This window comes from Cygnus olor, chromosome 1 (assembly GCF_009769625.2).
Source record: "Cygnus olor isolate bCygOlo1 chromosome 1, bCygOlo1.pri.v2, whole genome shotgun sequence".
Classification (NCBI taxonomy): domain Eukaryota; kingdom Metazoa; phylum Chordata; class Aves; order Anseriformes; family Anatidae; genus Cygnus; species Cygnus olor.
This window is the reverse complement of record NC_049169.1, coordinates 23,216,383-23,234,461: the sequence shown is the minus strand read 5'-3', so window position 1 is coordinate 23,234,461 and position 18,079 is coordinate 23,216,383. Positions and strand designations below refer to the sequence as shown.

The 18,079-nt window shown below is 37.4% G+C and overlaps 1 protein-coding gene across 4 annotated transcripts in view; it reads right to left on the bottom strand.

Moving 5' to 3' along the window:
- The window catches only part of POT1 (protection of telomeres 1), a 73,550-nt gene extending 57,302 nt beyond the window's left edge, over positions 1 to 16,248 (bottom strand). For 2 of the 4 annotated variants that reach the window (XM_040549667.1, XM_040549648.1), the window contains exons 1-4: positions 16,134 to 16,248; positions 7,799 to 7,932; positions 3,448 to 3,520; positions 1,920 to 2,005 (exon numbers count right to left, since the gene is read on the bottom strand). In XM_040549667.1, coding sequence (XP_040405601.1) covers positions 1,920 to 2,005; positions 3,448 to 3,520; positions 7,799 to 7,921 — 282 coding nt within the window. In that variant the 5' untranslated portion in view covers positions 7,922 to 7,932; positions 16,134 to 16,248. Of the gene's footprint in view, positions 1 to 1,919; positions 2,006 to 3,447; positions 3,521 to 7,798; positions 7,933 to 8,738; positions 8,855 to 10,008; positions 10,558 to 16,133 lie in introns of those variants that run through there. The other 2 variants (XM_040549640.1, XM_040549659.1) reach the window with 2 other exon arrangements.
- Positions 16,249 to 18,079: the final 1,831 nt, after the last annotated feature.

Below are 18,079 nucleotides of genomic sequence, written 5' to 3'. Positions count from 1 at the left end.
AACATTCATAATACTGGTATTTTTGGGGGCCAGCCTTTTCATAGACTATGTCAGTCTCTCTTATACGTTCTGTAACTTTCAAACCTCCTTAGTGACTTCAGCTCATTTATCAAAAGTTTGAAAAGTCTCAAAAAGACAGTTTTGGAAAAAAAAGGGCAATACTAAACTTTTTCTTGGGTAAGGCACTTTCGCTTTTTAATTGAAAAACAATTTCATTTGAAAAAGTAGTCAATGTATAACATCGCCTACATTTGAGGATCGTCTAAGCGATAACTAAATGCTTAGTTCCTTCTCTCTAAACTATATGTATTTACAGGAAAACAACTAAAAAAGTCATTATTATTATTAAGCTATATTAATTTAGTAAGATTAACACAGAGGAAAAAACAAGTTTCAGAAGTTTTCACTGTCTGAAAGTATACAAGCATCTAATTATAGAAAAAAATACTATAGGTTACTACATAGTATATAAACACATCAGCTCTAATTATAGGTGTAGTTCTTGAAATTTGCAGCATCAGTCCCATGTGTCTCCAGAGCTGACATATGCATCTTTGAAGCCAGTACAATTCAGAGTGCAAGCTACTATCCAAAAACTGAAAGATCACTCCAAAGGAGTGAAAATCGATCTTTCCTTCTCTAAAAAAAAAAAAAAGATAAGAAAAGAAAAAGAAGAAAACAAGAGCTGAGAAACGAGCAAAAATCATTATTTATCCTTAGGTAGAATTACATTAAAAGAGCAGGCTTTTCTCTGAACTGAAACTAAAAGATCCCATAAATTCAAAGCAATTTGGACTTTCGATGATATTTTGATGTAGGGCCCTAACATCTGAATGTTTTATCTTTCAGCATGTAGATCAACAGAGTTCAGGTGTACTAGACTGGATATTAGGAAAAAAGCTCTTCACTGAGAGGGTGATCAGGCACTGGAACAAGCTCCCCAGGGAAGTGTTCTTAACACCAGGTATGCCATTCAAGAAGCATTTGGACAACGCCTTCAGACATATGGTCTGATTTTTGAGTGATCCTGTGTGAAGCCAGGAGTTGGACTCGATGGTCCTCATGGGTCCCTTCCAACTCAGGATATCACAATTCTATGATCTGAACTGAAAAGCCTAGACAGAATTTTAACTAAGCCATTTCTATTTCCATGTTTGAGAAGGCTTTTAAATTTTGCTCATAAAAATATATCTAAAAACCTGAAAACAACACTCAATTTTCTTCACTAAATAATTCTCCATTTTCAGTGTGAATTTATATCACAAACAATAAAGCACTAACATGACTGTATAATGTACCGTATACTTCAAGTCGATATCTGGCTAACATTGAAACGTCAGCAAACTGACAGGCAATCTAATCAAAATTATTAACTTGAGGTAATTGTTTTCAGCTTCTTTTCCCTCTTTAGTTGCAGCACTCTCTCACTGAAACTCATAGGCTGACTTGCCAATGTCCCTTACCCTGCAGCTATCAAACCAAGATGCATCTCTAACGAAGCAAGATGCCAGCACCCAGACAATAAAGAAAACTATGCAGTTTTGAGTTATTTAAAAAAAAAAAGTTTTTAGTGTAATTATCTTAAATCAATTTAATTTTAAGGTCTACCTTATCAAATTGCAATAGACTTTTAACTTATGAACATAAAAGGATAGCTTCTCTATCATCGACATTCATGATCCTTTACTTGTTAAGTAAAGGAAACAGCACTGAAAAACAAAAAGAACTGCTTTATTTCAATGTTATTGTCCAAACGAATTTACACAAGCAAATACTTTTTTCTAGTTTGTATTTATAGATTTTAACTGACTAAACAGACTATTTCTAATTTTGGTGATAGCTATACAAAAAGAAAATAAGAAAGCAACATACATCTGTGGAAAACAAACTCTAAAATAAGAAAAATAAATATATTTTACCCCATTACGTATAACTTTTGCACAATCATCTGCCATTTTTCCATATATCAAAATATTGATGCTGTCAATCCTTGCACACAAGTTATCTAGAGAAAAAAAAAAAATCCAATTACCATAAATTCTTCAAAGCAAAACTGTAACAGGAAGATGTTTCCAAAATAAATTCATCTTCAGAACTTAACACTTCATTCCAATTTATTTACAAGCAGCAAATCATTTAAAATAGCTGTTAAACTGTTTCTGTGTGCTAACTATAGGTAAATCAGCAAAATATTCTTTAATAGATGACCATTTTATATGGGCACATATTCTGCATCAGTGTACATTAAGCAGAAATGACACAGATTTCCACTTGAACAATTCAGTGCATAATATTAGAAAGGAAATATTAACTAGTCACATTTGATTTTTTTGCATTAACACAGAACTGGATTAAATAGAGATAATCCTCCAGGACACATGCATATCAAGTAAGTAGTCTTCCAGGAGGACCAAAGCAGAAATCAAGTTGTTATTTTAGAAGATTTTCCTAGCTGTTATTGTTACAGAAATAACACTAATGATTTAGATGTGCAAATTTATTTTTTGATGCTCTGGAGAACATGCAGAAGCTCTCAGCCTTCTTGAACAGTCATTTGAAATTAACAAGACTCATGAAGTTTTGCTTTTATCCTTGGGAACTCTGAAGCCAGCAGGGAGCCAGCCCTCCAGTCCCATCAACATCATTCACCTCTAGTGACACTAATCACAAGCGGCACTGCCAGGTAGGATCTGCACCCCCTAGCCTGCAGTTTGGCCATAGTCACAGAATTTGTAGAATCAGGAAGGTTCAAAAGGGGCAAGTGATGATTCCCTAACAAGTGTAAGGAAGGAGCTGAGAAAAAAGGTGAAAGAAATGGGAAGTCCAACATTAATTTGGACTCCTGACTAATGACATCCTTCTACTTCCTGGTAGGAAGGAAAGATAAGCTTTGGACTTAAGAAGGAGAGATTTTTTTTAAACTACCATTTATTACATGATGAACAACTTCAGTCTTCCAACACAGCAATGTGTCTATTGATATTTGAATACCTGAGTAATGAGCTGAAAATCTTTCTTTGAACAGCTTAGTTTAAAGAAATACAATATATATGTTTTACTGCTAACCAACATACTGACCCATATTAAACGTACAATGACATAGTATATACTGGACAACTAAGTGTATATATTTCTTAGTCCTTCTTTATGATAAGAAGCTTAAAAATACTCTATTAAAACTACCCATAGCTAATGAATTTCCTGAACAGTATTTTAAAAGATTCTGCAACAAGAAGTCTACTGAAAAATACAGAGACCATATTGCTCACAGGTAACTTATCTGGTGTAAGTTTAAAATAATCCAGTTGTGGGGGGAATGAACATTTCTAGACATTATTTCAAGTCTAAACATTTTCTGAACACAAAGCAGGTACTAGCGGTGTAATAGCATTATGTCAAAAAAAAAGTGTTGAGAAGTCCAGGGAATAAAAAAAGCAAATGGAGTACCTTGAAGAACAATCTTGAAAAAGTCTGTCCCATCTCCAAGTTTTGTTAGTGGGTAGGAAAGAATAACAACTCCCTAAAAATAAAAATAAATATATATATATATACATATATATATAAACTAGGACTATATACCTGTATGTTACTGAAACACTGATAACAACTGAAATCTCTATGAGCTAAAAGAAGAAAAGGTAGAATTAAAATAAGAGCAAAATACCAACTGAATTCTTAAAAAAATAAAAAATAAAAAGAACTTGCTCAAGAAGAGCAATATTCTTGGGATATACAGGAAATTCCATGCATGAAATAGTATAGGTCAAAACTACTTAGATGCTACAGATTACATGGTAAGCTTAGACTGCACAATGAAATAATAGATATGGAGGTACATTTTACTACTTACACCACAAAGGCTAAAATGTAGCTAAAATGGGTCGGGCAATCAAAATCTTAAAGATGAAGCAATTCCTCAAAAATTACTGGCAAAAGGTTACAACATAAATATATATAGAAAAAAACAGTTGAGAGATAAAAGACACATAAGAAGATACTGTGTCATAAGAATAAAGAATAAGAATACATAAGTACATAAGAATAAACTGTGGAAATAAAAAAATGTACATCTGGAATTACAAAACAGCATCAAAAAGCCTGGAAACTGCAGCAATATAAAAATTAATCAATAGTATGCTCTAAAAGATTCAAAGGTTCTATTAAATACATAAAATATATTTTATTATATGTATGATACATATTAATGTATTATTAAAATGAAGTTCCAAGTTACACTGAAGCAAAATTGCTGCAATTTTACATAGGTTAACATCTCCTTGGAACTATTTTGGTTTGCCTGTTTTCAGAAACATGGCATCTCACCAGTAAAGCTTCTTCTTCAATGTTAACAAAAATGTTAGTCCAATGTATTCCTACCCAGTAAGGCAGGTAAAAAAACTGTCATTTTCAGGGATAAAAGCATAGAAATTGGTTCAATAAAGAAAAACACAGGAATTTGAAAACTGAGTCTATGAACCATTTAAGAGAACTATAAAACAGCACAGTAAAAAATAAATAAATAAAAGGGCTCTTATAAAGACACAGCAGAGGCAGTCATCTATAAATGCACAAAAGCAACATTAAGAGGACAGTCAGGTAAATCACTGTGATGTTATAACAAACATTCTTTAGGAAACTTGATTTAAATGTTAGTAAACACTTCTTAAACCAAATTAGGATAAAATATACAGCACTGAGTTGTTATTGTAGATGCTTTTCAGAACAAAATTAGTCCTACAACAACATATTAACAGAGAAGGAATCCAAATAAAAGTGAACTTTTTACTGCTTTATAAAGAATTACGTAACATCCATAAATCCTCCTTTTCCAACCTGAAGCATAGTTTAATTTTATTACACTAAGAAAAAGCTATATTGAATTGTATTTAATATTTACTATATTTATTACTTCTAAGACAATAGTAATATTTCATTTAGACCAAAACAAAGGTCAAAAATCTATAACTACGTGTTTTTAGCAGTTAAACTCCTATGTGAGACTGAAGTATCAAATACATATTTTAACAATCAGCATCTGTAGAATAATGTTTTGAGATCTGTCAGCGAATACACAGATTTTCCACTCATTCACAAAAATCACAACTTTGTTTAAAATCGCAAGTAGTATATACATTTTTTCTTGAGACTGTTTGTCTTGAACTGTATTCACAAGTAAAACAAATTCTATAGATTTGCTCTTATAATTAATTCTTTGTAATAAAGCAGTCACCTCAGGAACACAATATTCACCTCTATTTTTTCTTATTAAAGAAATTTCAATCCACACAAATACTATTTGAAGAACACGATACGTTTATGAGATAGGGACTCTACTTTCTGACCATTTTTACTTTCCATGTTTCCTTCTGCATCCCACTACCTTCAAATCATTTCTCAGATTTTGGGACCCCAACCTTCACTAGAATAACATGCCCCCACTACTTGCCTTGGTATCCCAAACACCTACTCTCTAGTCCTCTTTCTCATCAGAAATACTACTCATTTTTCTCAATATACCTAAAACTCTTGGGCTCCGAATTTTCACAAAACCTGCTCCAAGTCACTTTTTTCCCCACAAATCCTGCACTGCACACCAAGACCATAGACAAACTTCTTCCAAAAGCCTCCCCATTCCATCTACCACTAGACTAACCCTCAAACTGTCTTTGTGCAATTCATCTAGTGAATCTGGCTCCCTCCTTGCCAGTCTAGTTCCTCAGTCTGGTCCAAGAGCTGATTTGACAGTAGCAACAGTGCTCTGGGACATCACAGCACATTTTTCAGGTTTGGTTCAGCTGCCAAAGTCCAAAGGATAATGAAATAACAGGAGGTGGCATCAGGTTCAGTCAGGGCACAGCCTGACTGAGGATGTATGGACTTTCGTTGTGCTGTGTTCCCACATTTAATGGGGAACATAAATTTAAATTAAACTTTATAATCTTCAGAGGGATGCTAGAAACAAAAAACTTTCAGAAGAGCAAAAGGAAAACACTTCATAAAATCCTCCTCTTCCCTTCCTTCTTTCTCAAAGCATGACCTGACTTTTGGCAGCTCTGGAATAACAGCATGCCACCACTAAGATAACCTAACATCAGTGCAGCCTAACATTTTCTTCAAGCTCTGTCTGCGGAACTGGATTCTCCAACATATTTAATGGTGCATTAGCACAAGCTTTATCAGCTCTCCAGTTGTACTGGTTTTATGCCAAGCTGCTTTAGTCACCTACTAATCCATATTGGCAGCAGCATGAAGTTTTCTTAATATAAGACAAAATTCTGAGAAAGATTCTGTACACTTTCTCTTTCAGCAATTAGCTATAAAACCACACGTATGCTTTAAATCATAGTATGTTAATAATCATCCTGCTTTCCTACTGGAAACATTTGCTTCGGCAGAAACCTTTTCTAATTCAGAATCTGCTTCCGTCTGCTTCAGCATTTCCTTTGTGAACAAGAATCCCTGTTCTTCAGTGTCAGAGGGTGCTTGCAGAAATAGCTCTTTAAAAACAGAAAAGCCTACATGCCCTGCAGGTGCACGGGGACAGAAAGCTACACCCCGAGGAATAAAAACCCTGCTTATAAGCACCACTGGATGTTAATTCCATTTGTTCATTTACAAGACCTAAGGGGTCATTCTCCCTCATTTATGTCATCAAATCACCTCCTATCACACTCTAGTCTACTTCCAAAAAGGGCAGATTTGCTCCTTTATGCTTTACTTCTGGCATCTCCTTGACACCAGAATGAACCAGTCCAGGGAAGAAGAGCAGCTGAAAACTACCCTGGTAATATGGATAGTTTCCCACCAGTTTATTTCTCTCAATTGAGTCATCGCAGAGTCAGATAAGCACTAACGCTACTGGGAATATACAGGTGGGGAAGCAAAATGTTCTTTTTGGATGCAGAAAATCATGATGTCACTTCTGTTCATACTTTTAAAACATTTGCATCATTTTTTAAGGATGCAAGCCACCTAAGGTTTTCTCCAGAATTTGCTTTTATTTTTAACAGTCAGAAAGCAAGCCTGGGATGATGCTGATTTCTAGCTTCTTAAATGCCAGGGATGGTAAACAGGATTTTCAGCACCATGCACACAAAAAAATTAAACAGGTTAAAAAAAGAAAACCCTCAAGAATCGGCACTGCATTTTACAGAGTATATGTGGTTTAGGAATGAAAAAATATACTGCTGCATTATACTAGTACACTAGGACTGTACTTCGAATATATACCAAAATATATTTGGGAGTACTGGAAAATATATAACGCGCAATTGATACTGATTAAAAAAATTAATCACGTCTTGATGCATATAGTTGCCAGAGATCTCTTTTCATAAAACTGGCTACTGAATTGCTTCATACAAGAAAGAAAAACCGTTTCAAAATACATCACTGAGAAATCTGATCTTTAGCAGGATGGTGGTGCTTATTACTATTTAAAAAATAAATAACCTCCCTCAAACCTTTAATTTTCAGCACAGTCTTCTGCATAGTAAAGTATTTTTATATGGGTACATAAAGAAAAATATATCAAAGAAATATATTTATATAAGAAAACCTCTTACAAAATTTAAACCTGCTCATGTAAGAGGAAGGGGCAGAAATGGAGACCAATGGAATCATTAGCAACAATGCAACTAAATCCAACAGTGTCATAATTCTACATTACTTAAAGCTATGCAACAGACGTACATAAACACAGAGCACCAGTAAGTCACAAACTGAGTCAAAATATGTAGACCCCTTACAAATAAAGCAGGAACTATTTCAAAGCAAAATTTCTTTGTCAGTAAGTTACCTGGAAGTATTTGTTGGTATGATCCAAGCCTGCGTGCAAATGTTTTAAATCCTCCCTCTGCAAGTGGCTTGGTAGTGGAGGCTCAGATTTTCCTTTAATGATCTTCAGCAGCTGAACAGGCATGGTTGCTTTATCTAAACAAAAATGAGAAACGGACTCCTGAAGCTACTCAGCTTGTTCAAACTAAGAGTTACTAGAAGATGCAATTTATTCAGAAGGGGAAAATCTATTTCATAACACAAGAGTTTTATTATACAAAACTAAAAATCTTCAGAAGGATTGGCCTCATCTCTCAGTACTATGAACATCAGGAAGAGAGAACATAACATTTGGTTGGTGATAGACCTCCATTGTAACTTTTTATTTGGAAAACATTTCATTGTGCTGGAAATGGCAACAAAATACTACTTTATACATGATTAAAAACAACTGGTGAATGTAAAAGATAAACAGTACGAATGCTTTATGTACAGAAATGCACATTAGAAAACAAAGATGGACTTTGAATGGCAAAACCAAAGCAGAATCTTGTTGCCAAGTGAAAAGCAGAAGTGCAACTACAGCTGGATCAGCAACAGTATATCAGCAATATAGAGAAGAAGATCCACAGGAGACGCATTACGTTTGCATGACTGATTTTCAAAGCAGTTTGTGCAACTGGCAAGATTTCCTTGTCCCTCAACCCCCTCCCAAAATTAAAACAAACAAATGAACAAACATCCCAGAAGATTTAAGATCAGAAAATAGCTAAGTCATTGCATGTTAACTGACTATGCTTACCAAGCTCTTCATAGCAAGCACACAAGACTACCTGAAGGAGTAAAAGGTCCTTATAATAATGGGGAGCTGTTAACGGTCGTCACGCAACAGATCCCTGAGCTGACAACTCCTATCCATGTTGCTGCCCAAATCACAGATAGGCTGCCTCGACAGCTATTACCTACATGACTCCAACGTGTGAAGCAACGATCAGTGGCATTAATTGTATCAGCCTCCTCAGATCTCCAGAACCACACCTGGTGCTCTTGGAAGGCACCAGCTGGGATAACAGTTCCTAAGGGAAGAATATAGTCAAAGCAGTCATGTAAGCCAGCCTCCACACCTTCTGAAATAAGACTCACATTAAAAACTTCTACCTTGTATGTGGCTTATCATATGGGCCAACATATATTAATCTTCATAATAAAGAGACCCCTTCCTCAGCACAGGTTGTAGGTAAACAGTCACTACATTCTGTATAAGACACTTTGACTGCTTCAAAATAAAGTATCTGTTCAACCTAAGGTAAACGTAATATGCTTATGTAGACTTTACTCGATACATTGAACAACATTTTTTAAAGAAAAAAATAGTAAGAAAATAAGATGGGCCTCTAAAAATGCTAAACACTGCACCGCAAGAAAAAAGCTAAGAAATGTATGACTTCAGCTTCTATCGTTTGTCCTCACTGTGCTTGAAGTCGATGATACAAATTCTTGGTGATGTTATTATTATGATAATAAGAATGGGAGAGAGGGAGAAGAGTCTATTGTAGCAAAGTTACACATAAAAAAAGATACAAAAATGATATAGCAATAAGTAGTTTTTGCTATGTTTTCTCATTACGTGGTCATCTCATTCTTTTTGACTTAGGGTATTTGTTGGTTTTGTTGTTGTTGTTTTTTTCCTGTTGCAAATTTTCTGTTTAAAGTGTTATCTGCAGAAAAGTCACAGCACTTTCAATCTTCAATTTTCAGTAAGTTTTAATAAACTACGCAAGAATACTTTCTATTTTCTAAAAAACCCATTTGGCAAGATTATAGCCATAGTCCTTATTTCAGACAGTTTCAGCAATCTTTATATGACAGTGAATAACACACACAAAAAAGTATTTCCTACTTTGGAAGGAACACAAAACCTGGTGTGCTACTAACTAAAAGCTTAAAATACGTTATCCTTTCAGTTCAGAGTGCTTATTCGATGTTAAGGAGACTGAATTCTTACAACGTATTCCCTTAAAATTAAATGGAAATGGGATGCCATCGCCCAAACAATTCCTAACATTTCCTGAGGGGAAAGACCAGTAGATGGCAAGTTATAAACATAAGCCAATGAATACAGGAGCAAACACCCAGAAATATTAAAGATATTCTTTAAAATAAACAAACAAAAAAACCAGGTTCTTCACCTCACTGTCACTCCAGTACCCAAAGCTATCTGATTCCACTTACTGACTATTTCTCTGGTACTGAACGGCTCCATTCTTCCTCCTTCCTGAGGAAACTCTCCAGCAGCCTATTCTTGTCTAATAGACAATTTGTTAACAATAGTTAACCCTTCAGTAGCAACATCGGCTTTTTTCTTAACATTTAAGAAAGCAGTAATAACAAAACAGCCTCTGGTTTCTTCTGGTTTCCTATTGCATCTAGGAAACCAAGTATGCATTTAAAAGCAAAATACATCGTAGAGAGTCTGATAACTATGGTATCTCATGGGGAAAACACTAGTGTCTGACTTGAGTGTCTAATTTAAATCTGTAGCTTAGACTTTGAAAACCAGTCCCACATCTACTTCAGACAACTAAGCATCCACTTGAAATCAGGAGACTCAGTAACAGGAGAGTAACAAGGCCACAGTGCCATGCATCTCACTCGCTCACAATATATATTCCCCTACTTTGCAACTTCTTTCTCTGTAGCTTCCTCCCCAGTGCCCACGAAACAAGGAGGCTTTGTATCATTCAGAAGATGACAACATTACAAGGCCACCAGGTACAGCACCAGATTCAGGTTTCAGTTCCTACTTGAGCCAGAGGGGCAAAACCCAGGTGCAAAGAGGCACACGCGCTGCCCTCTCTGTAGACTGCTTTAACTACTGAGCTACGAGGGTTCACAAGTCCTGTGCAACACCTCTGATGACCTCTGATGACTCTGATCTGTATGTTTTCAAACACGAACCAAGACAACGTTGTCATTACCTGACTAGGATTTTAAGCCTATAGTGAAAATGGCAACTAAAACTCTTAAAAAGCTTTTCAGTCAAAAGTATCTACTTCACACTACCTTCTAGCAGCCTGAGAGGCCGATCTATTTCATCTAGAAACAGTCAACTTCAAAGTTAATCAGCGATGTTGCTCTTCATCAAGCAACATCAGAATGAGCTAGGGAGACGTACAACATAATGAATTAACACTTCTTAAATTTCTCTCTGTTACGGTACTTGAGCAATTACATAAATGTTTCCGTGTTGTTGTTTTCCCAGAGACATATAAAAGCAAGACATGTTTTGTTACAATACAAAGACCACTGTTAAAATAAAGAAAAGGTATTCAGGTTTAAAAACTCAACTCTCTCTACCCTCAAATTCTACAGCCCCCTTGCTTTCATTTAAAAAAAAAAAAAAGCCTTCACTGTTTATTTCAATGGGCTGAATATTCTGCACGTCTTCAGTATTATGAAGGAAAATTTCTGAAAAAGAGACGTATACAAGCTGATGCAGTGGGACATGCCCATATTATTTACACTACTTTCTTAACATATGCTCCCACAATTAGGTAATTCATGTAAATAACATACAAATAGAAAACAAGTTGTTGTTTTTCCAGACCTTAAGTTTCTATACATATAAAAATAAGGTCACGTATTTTATCTGCTAAACACTGAAGTTCCCAGATTTTTGTTCTCTGCAATTAAAACACAAAGACGTGGGTGTATATATACACACACACACTGCAGCTCCAAGAGCTACAAAAGCAAGTTTTCAACACAGAAGCAATGCAAGCCCTGGCTTCCCAAATCTAGGTGCAAATATCTTTAGTGCTGTCCTTGGCATTCATACCTATTGTGAACATCAGCTAAGTGAAAATAAGTCTGTCGAGTATCTCCATTGCTCTCAAAAGGCTGTCTGCATAACACCAACAAGAATCACTCCAGTTTGAATCTGCTGCTCAAGAATTCTCTAAGTGGCATAAACAGAGCTACTCATAAGGAAGGGGGCGAGGAGGCTGTAAGAAAGGTAGACAGCATCACGGGACACTCTTTGACTAGCAGAAAAACGGGATGGCTGCAAAACACACACATAGAGGAAAGTAGGCAGTGAACTGAAAACACCTATTGCCTTCCAATAGCTAAAAGTGACAAAAGTACAGAGATAGAGCGACCAAAAAGCTTAATAATTTTACTAATCAAAGAACTATTCAAAAGGTTACATCTTGTATGCAAACCCAGAAAAAGTGGTAACTATCACTTTTTTAAGCAAGTGAGAAGTAACTGAGGATAGCTATGGGCTCAACATGCATGCGCTGCTCTGCCCTATAATTAATTTTCTACCTATTAATTTTCTAGACTTTACATTTGTGACAGGGGAGCAGACTACTCCACTACTACAACCCACTAGTTCCATCTTAATCATCCAGGGAATATTAACATGTATTCCAAAAGCATAAAAAAAAATAACGTGGTACACCAGAAAACAATTGCCTAGTAGAAGCAGCTTTGAACAAAGGTTACGCTTCAACAAAAATAAACAGTTATTCTAGAAATTTGTTCTTCTGGAATGAGGACATATTCCACCAAAATAATGCAATCACAGCATGCCTCTACCTCGAGGTCCAGAAAGAAGAGAAAGAAATTCCTATATTTTAATACTATTAATAATAATATGAAGAAGGACTTTAACTCATTCTTCTCACCTGCAACCTAAGACTGTAAACATCTAAGACCTGAATTAGGGAGCTAAGAAATTGTCTGGTGTACAACAAAAGCTGTCAGGTTCAGTCTTTTCATTGGTTCAGACAGAAATCAAAATAATTAGCTTTTTCTTTTAGTTGCAGCACACCCCAGAAACAACCTTAAAATTAAAAAAGAAAAAAAAAATCATAATTTGTATTTGGAAAACTCACACCAGAACTGAAACTCTTGGATTAGCTGTATCATACCTTAATGCACATTGAAAATCATTAAAACACCACAAGCTGCAGCTACAATTGTAGTTAACACCATACAGCCACAAACAATACAAAACTGCTGACCTGAACGCCAGCACAACATGAGTGAGACACAGGAACAACAGAGAAGTAAGAAATGTTTTTCCTAAGAAAGGCACATACGAAAGGCAAATTTGTTCTTACAATCAAGATAATTCATCACCATTTCTCCCCTTCTTCCACACCTCTTTAAGCAACATGAAATAGCAAATTTTGGACTGTAATTATCATTAAAAAGGGGTAGAAAGTTTCTACAAGTTTTCAGCACAAAAAGCTGTAGGTCACAAGCTCAGTACACAAAAATGTTCTCATATGCTGCCAACATTAAATTAAAGGTACCAACATGCCTTAATAGTCAAAAGCCCCAGGGAACATTCTACCACTGCAAAACATCTTATTAGCAGTGACAGACAGGTCAAGTCAACCTCCTGTTACAAGCAGGAATCACTCCACGTACATTCTGGATATACAAGTTGCTGAATTCTTTTGTACAATTCTTTTTGAGCAAGGAGAATGCCTGGGATTCAATGAAGATCAACTAAATTTTCACAGTTGATAGTAAGTCAGAAATAACATAGTTCACCAGTAATGGAATGACGACCCATTGACCTCATATCTCTAAGTAAATACAAGGAGTAAGTAATGTAAAGACAGTCACAGTTAATGTCCTGTTTCTTTACCCCAGATCAAGAGAAACAAGCATTTCCTGCAAGAGAAGACAGAGAGACCACAAAGCAAGACTTTTCCCCATTGCATTTATTTGCTGAATGGGTCCAACATATTTGTCTTTCGTGTCCAGTTCTCTGAAATATCACAATTCTGTTATTTCCTTCAAAGGGGGACTCAAAACACATACTTAAACAGAAAAACTAAGCCCCTAATAGGATCCTAAATTATAAATAATAAGATGTAAAACAAACTTTATCACTTTTTATTCATACTGTGAAGTCATAAACCATAAATATCCGCAGCTGGAAGGGACCCACAAGAATCATCGAGTTCAACTCCTGGCTCCACACAGGACCACCCAAAAATCAGACCCTGTGTCTGAGAGCACTGTTCAAACACTTCTTGAGCTCCAGCAGGCTCAGTGCTGTGACCACTGCCCTGGGGAGCCTGTCCCAGTGCCCGACCACCCTCTGGGTGCAGAACCTTTCCCTAACACCCAGCCTGACCCTCCCCTGTCCCAGCTCCATGCCGTTCCCTCGGGTCCTGTCGCTGTCCCCAGAGAGCAGAGCTCAGCGCCTGCCCCTCCGCCCCCCTCGTGAGGGAGCTGCAGGCCGCCATGAGGCCTCCCCTCAGCCTGCTCTGCTCTGGGCTGAACAAACCAGGAGATGTCAAACTCTCCTCATACGTCTTCACCTCTAGGCCTTTCGCTATCTTCATAGCCCTCCTTTGGAGGCTCTCCAATAGTTTTATGTCCTTCTTATACTGTGGCACACAGAACTGCACACAGTACTCGAGGTGAGGCTGCATAGCACAGAGCAGAGCAGGACAATCCCTTCCCTCGCCTGGCTGGCAGTGCTGGGCCTGATGCACCCCAGGGTACAGCTGGCCCTCCTGGCTGCCAGGGCACACTGCTGACTCAGCTTCAACTTTGGAGTCAACAGCTCCTCGCAATTTAGTGTCACCCGCAAACTTACCTAGAGTACTTTCAAGTACCTCCTGTACAAAATTCAGAAATGACATACTATAGACAATACAACTACACTCTAAACACCGCAAGTCTGAAGAATTCAATTGCCATTAATCCTGAAAAGAACAAGACTGAAAATTAAATACATTAATATTCTCCATCTTGACTCCAGAATTAACTTCCTGAAGGAGGAAATTGAAGCTGGATCTGTTTTACCATACATAATAGTACATCAATCCAGTTCACCGGATAGTACACAATTACTTTTTTTCCTGGATTACACAGATACACCTAATATTTAACCTTTGTTCAAGCCAAACATATGCACTACTGGCTCCTAACTTCGGCTATCTCTAAAACTTAGGGATTGTTCCTATGTACCCTCCTCGAGTACACAATTCTTCTTCCATAACTAGTAAGAGATTAGCTCTGGAGCAGAAGAAAAGAAATCCCAAGAAGCAAGACGTAACTTAGAAAGATTATTTCTTTCTCTATAACCAAGAAATATTTCACTGACATATGAAAACGCCATAAAGAGAATTAATGTTTTGGGATAAGGAAGCTGCAGCAAAGGCATGAGGAGATTTGTTATTTATTAAAGCATATGCTCCTTGCAGTGAGGTACTGAAAGTCATTCTCCAAATCAGAGAATAAACACATGGCTGTGCAGATCTGGGGAGGAAATCTCACCAAAATGTCATAAAGAATGAAGGAACAACCATGAACACCAGGATCTAATTGATGTGGACAGTTAAAATGCCACTATAAACACTCAAGAAGATGAAAATATGTAGCTTGGACATTTTTAGACACAGTCTAGTAACTTGTAATGTCACTGAGAGTTCCTTGAGGGAAAAATACAACAGCTAACTAAAACAAAAGGAAAAAGCAAGTCAGAAGTGTGACACATTTTATCCCCTTGGCCATCAGACTTCAGCTTGATGCTGGTACAGGTTCTCAGGTGCAAGTCTCTGGCAGTAAGTCCTAGGCCATTTTTACTCTAACAGAGCTGGTGTTTGCCATCACTAGCATACAACTAGAATTCTTAAAAATAAATAAATATTAACTCCTTTACTTTATTCACATCAGATTATATTCAGATTATATCTGATATCAGATTATTCACCAATCAGATTGTTTAAAAATAGCAACAAACAAATGTGACCTGAGGAAAATGGATTCTTATGCTGCCATTTACCTAAAAAACACTGCAGCTCTAGAAAGCAGCCACTCACTGCAATATGAACAGACCTCAAGAAAACAGGGCAGCAGGTCCATTCCCGATGTGACCTGTAATTATTTCAGAGGCAATCCAGCAAGTGCAAGAAGCTGAGATGTTTAATAGCAAGAGCTTAGTATTAGATTAGATGTGTTAGGAACTAAAACTTTGCTTTCTGTGCACTCAGTGCTTAAGTAGTTTAAGTACTACCAGGAGAAGATAAAACAGAATATATTTATTATATATAGGACATATATATAATACTATATATATACACAGTGCGCATACACAGTATATGTATACATATACACACTGCTAAGCCCTAAAGCATTGGGTTTGTCAAAGCGGGGGCTGAATTTCCGCAGCAGAGACGGGGAGCGGGTATGTCGGGGAGGGAAGCTGCGCACGGTGACAGCCGGTGCCGCACCGGGCAGCGGAGCCCCCGCGATGCCCTCCTGGCGCCGCCCGCCGCCCTCCCCCTGCTCCCGCGGAGCCCCGCTCCACGCCCCGCCGGTACCTGCCCGCCAGAGCGGCGCGGCACCGTCCGCCGCCAGCACCACTTCCGCCCGGCCCGCCGCAAACACTTCCGCCCGGCTTTCTCGCCTGCTCGCACTGAGCGCATGCCTAGAGTACCGCGCGTGCGCACTGGTAGCGCTGAGCGGCGGTGCGAGTATGCGCTGTGTGGAGGCGTGAAGGCGTTGCCCTCAGCTGGTGCCCGCGAGGGGGCGGGCAGGGCGGAAAGGGTTGCAAGGGTGACGGGGGCATTTGAGCTTTCTCCATGGTGAGGGAGATGTGGCCTTGGCTCCCTTCTCTCCGCTTCCGCGCCGGGGAGGGCAGTCGTGTGTGCCTCCACTGCTGTCCTTCGGTTGTTTCTCCTCATGTAGTGACTCAGGAAGTCCCACAATAAAACATTTTATCCTTTCCCTACGTTTGAATCTTTTCCTCCACAGCATCCTCACCCTTTCCCTTTTGGATCTGTTTTTAGTCAAGCCACCTGAAGTATTATAGTTGCACTTTACAAGATGTTTCAAAAATTGGAACTTAAATCCATCCATATTCGAGAATCTCTGCAGGGGGATTCGCTACCGTTTATGTTTAACACTCATTGCTGACAACCTGTTCTGAAACATTTTTTTTTTCCTTTGGTCATCACTGTTCTCCATAAATTTTAATCCTATACCTTCCACTGGACGTTAATGTAACGTGCTTGGTTATAAGCAAAAATACTATTTGGACATTGCCATTACAGGATTGATTATTTTCATTTATTATTTTTACTATGTGGAAAAAAATAGTAAATAGTGTGCTTAATGGTGCTAAGTCTTTCCTGGCTATTTATAGTCCTCTGATTTTATCCAGTTACTTCTAAAATGAAAACACTTTCTGGTGACTGTGTATGGCAAATTGGAGCTGACTGGATGAAGAATTTCCATAATAACTTTTTATGTCCCAGTTCACGTACGGACAGCCAAAAACTCCAACTTTTTATATGTGTTTTGGTGCAAAGCAAACAAAATAGGTTCTCCATCTCTGTCTGGTGAGCTAAACTGTTATCTTGCAAACAGTGTGGAAAGCAGTCAGAGCTAAGGTGGAGCTGGGAATTTAAACATGACTGATTGCCTGGAGGATGAATGATCTGGGCATCTGAAAAGCCAGTCACAGCAGAGTTGATAGGCTGAGATCAGTGTCACTTGCTCAAGTCTCTTGTTTCTATCAAAAGTTTTGGAGAAAACAACTCTGTTCTTTAGACTATTAAGTTCTGTCAAGCAAGCATTTCTGGTGGAATACTTTATGTTTTATGACCTCTATTTTGAAATCTACATATTCAAAACAACACTTTTGATCATAATTAAAAATGCATTAGGAAAAAAAACTTGCTAAAGCACTGAAGGATACAATCAAGAATAGAACATTTTTAAAGCTCCTTATTGGTGAGACAAAAAGCATCTGGAAACTGAAAATGCAAAGTGAGGGAATTCTGTTTTAACCTGCTGTTGTGCTTCTTATTGCTGTTGTGTTTCTGTTTTCACGTCTGTAAAAGATCTGCTTAGCAATTACAATCATTGTGAAGTGAAAGAGTGGAAAGTGTATATATTACAGATAAACTAAAATCATTTGAAAGCATTGAGTTGTATTCCTGAGTAATTTAAATCATTATTTATCTTCTTATTTTAATTCTTCCATCTTTTACTGCTTCTGTTCCTAGCTACCTTTTCTACATTTGCTATTACTTTTTTAATAAAGTCACCTCAAACCTGAGGAATCTGAGTTTTGTGTGTGCTGTCCTGCACACAATCAAAGGAGAAAAATGAAGGAGAAGCTGTACATAACCAGAATTTTGATGAAATAAGTTAGATCCCGACAGTATGTGTCAACAAAATAGTTTCTGGGTCTGTCATAGGGTTATCCTGAAATCTGATTTCTAATACTGTTTTGTCAGTGATAAGCATCTTACTCTTCAGT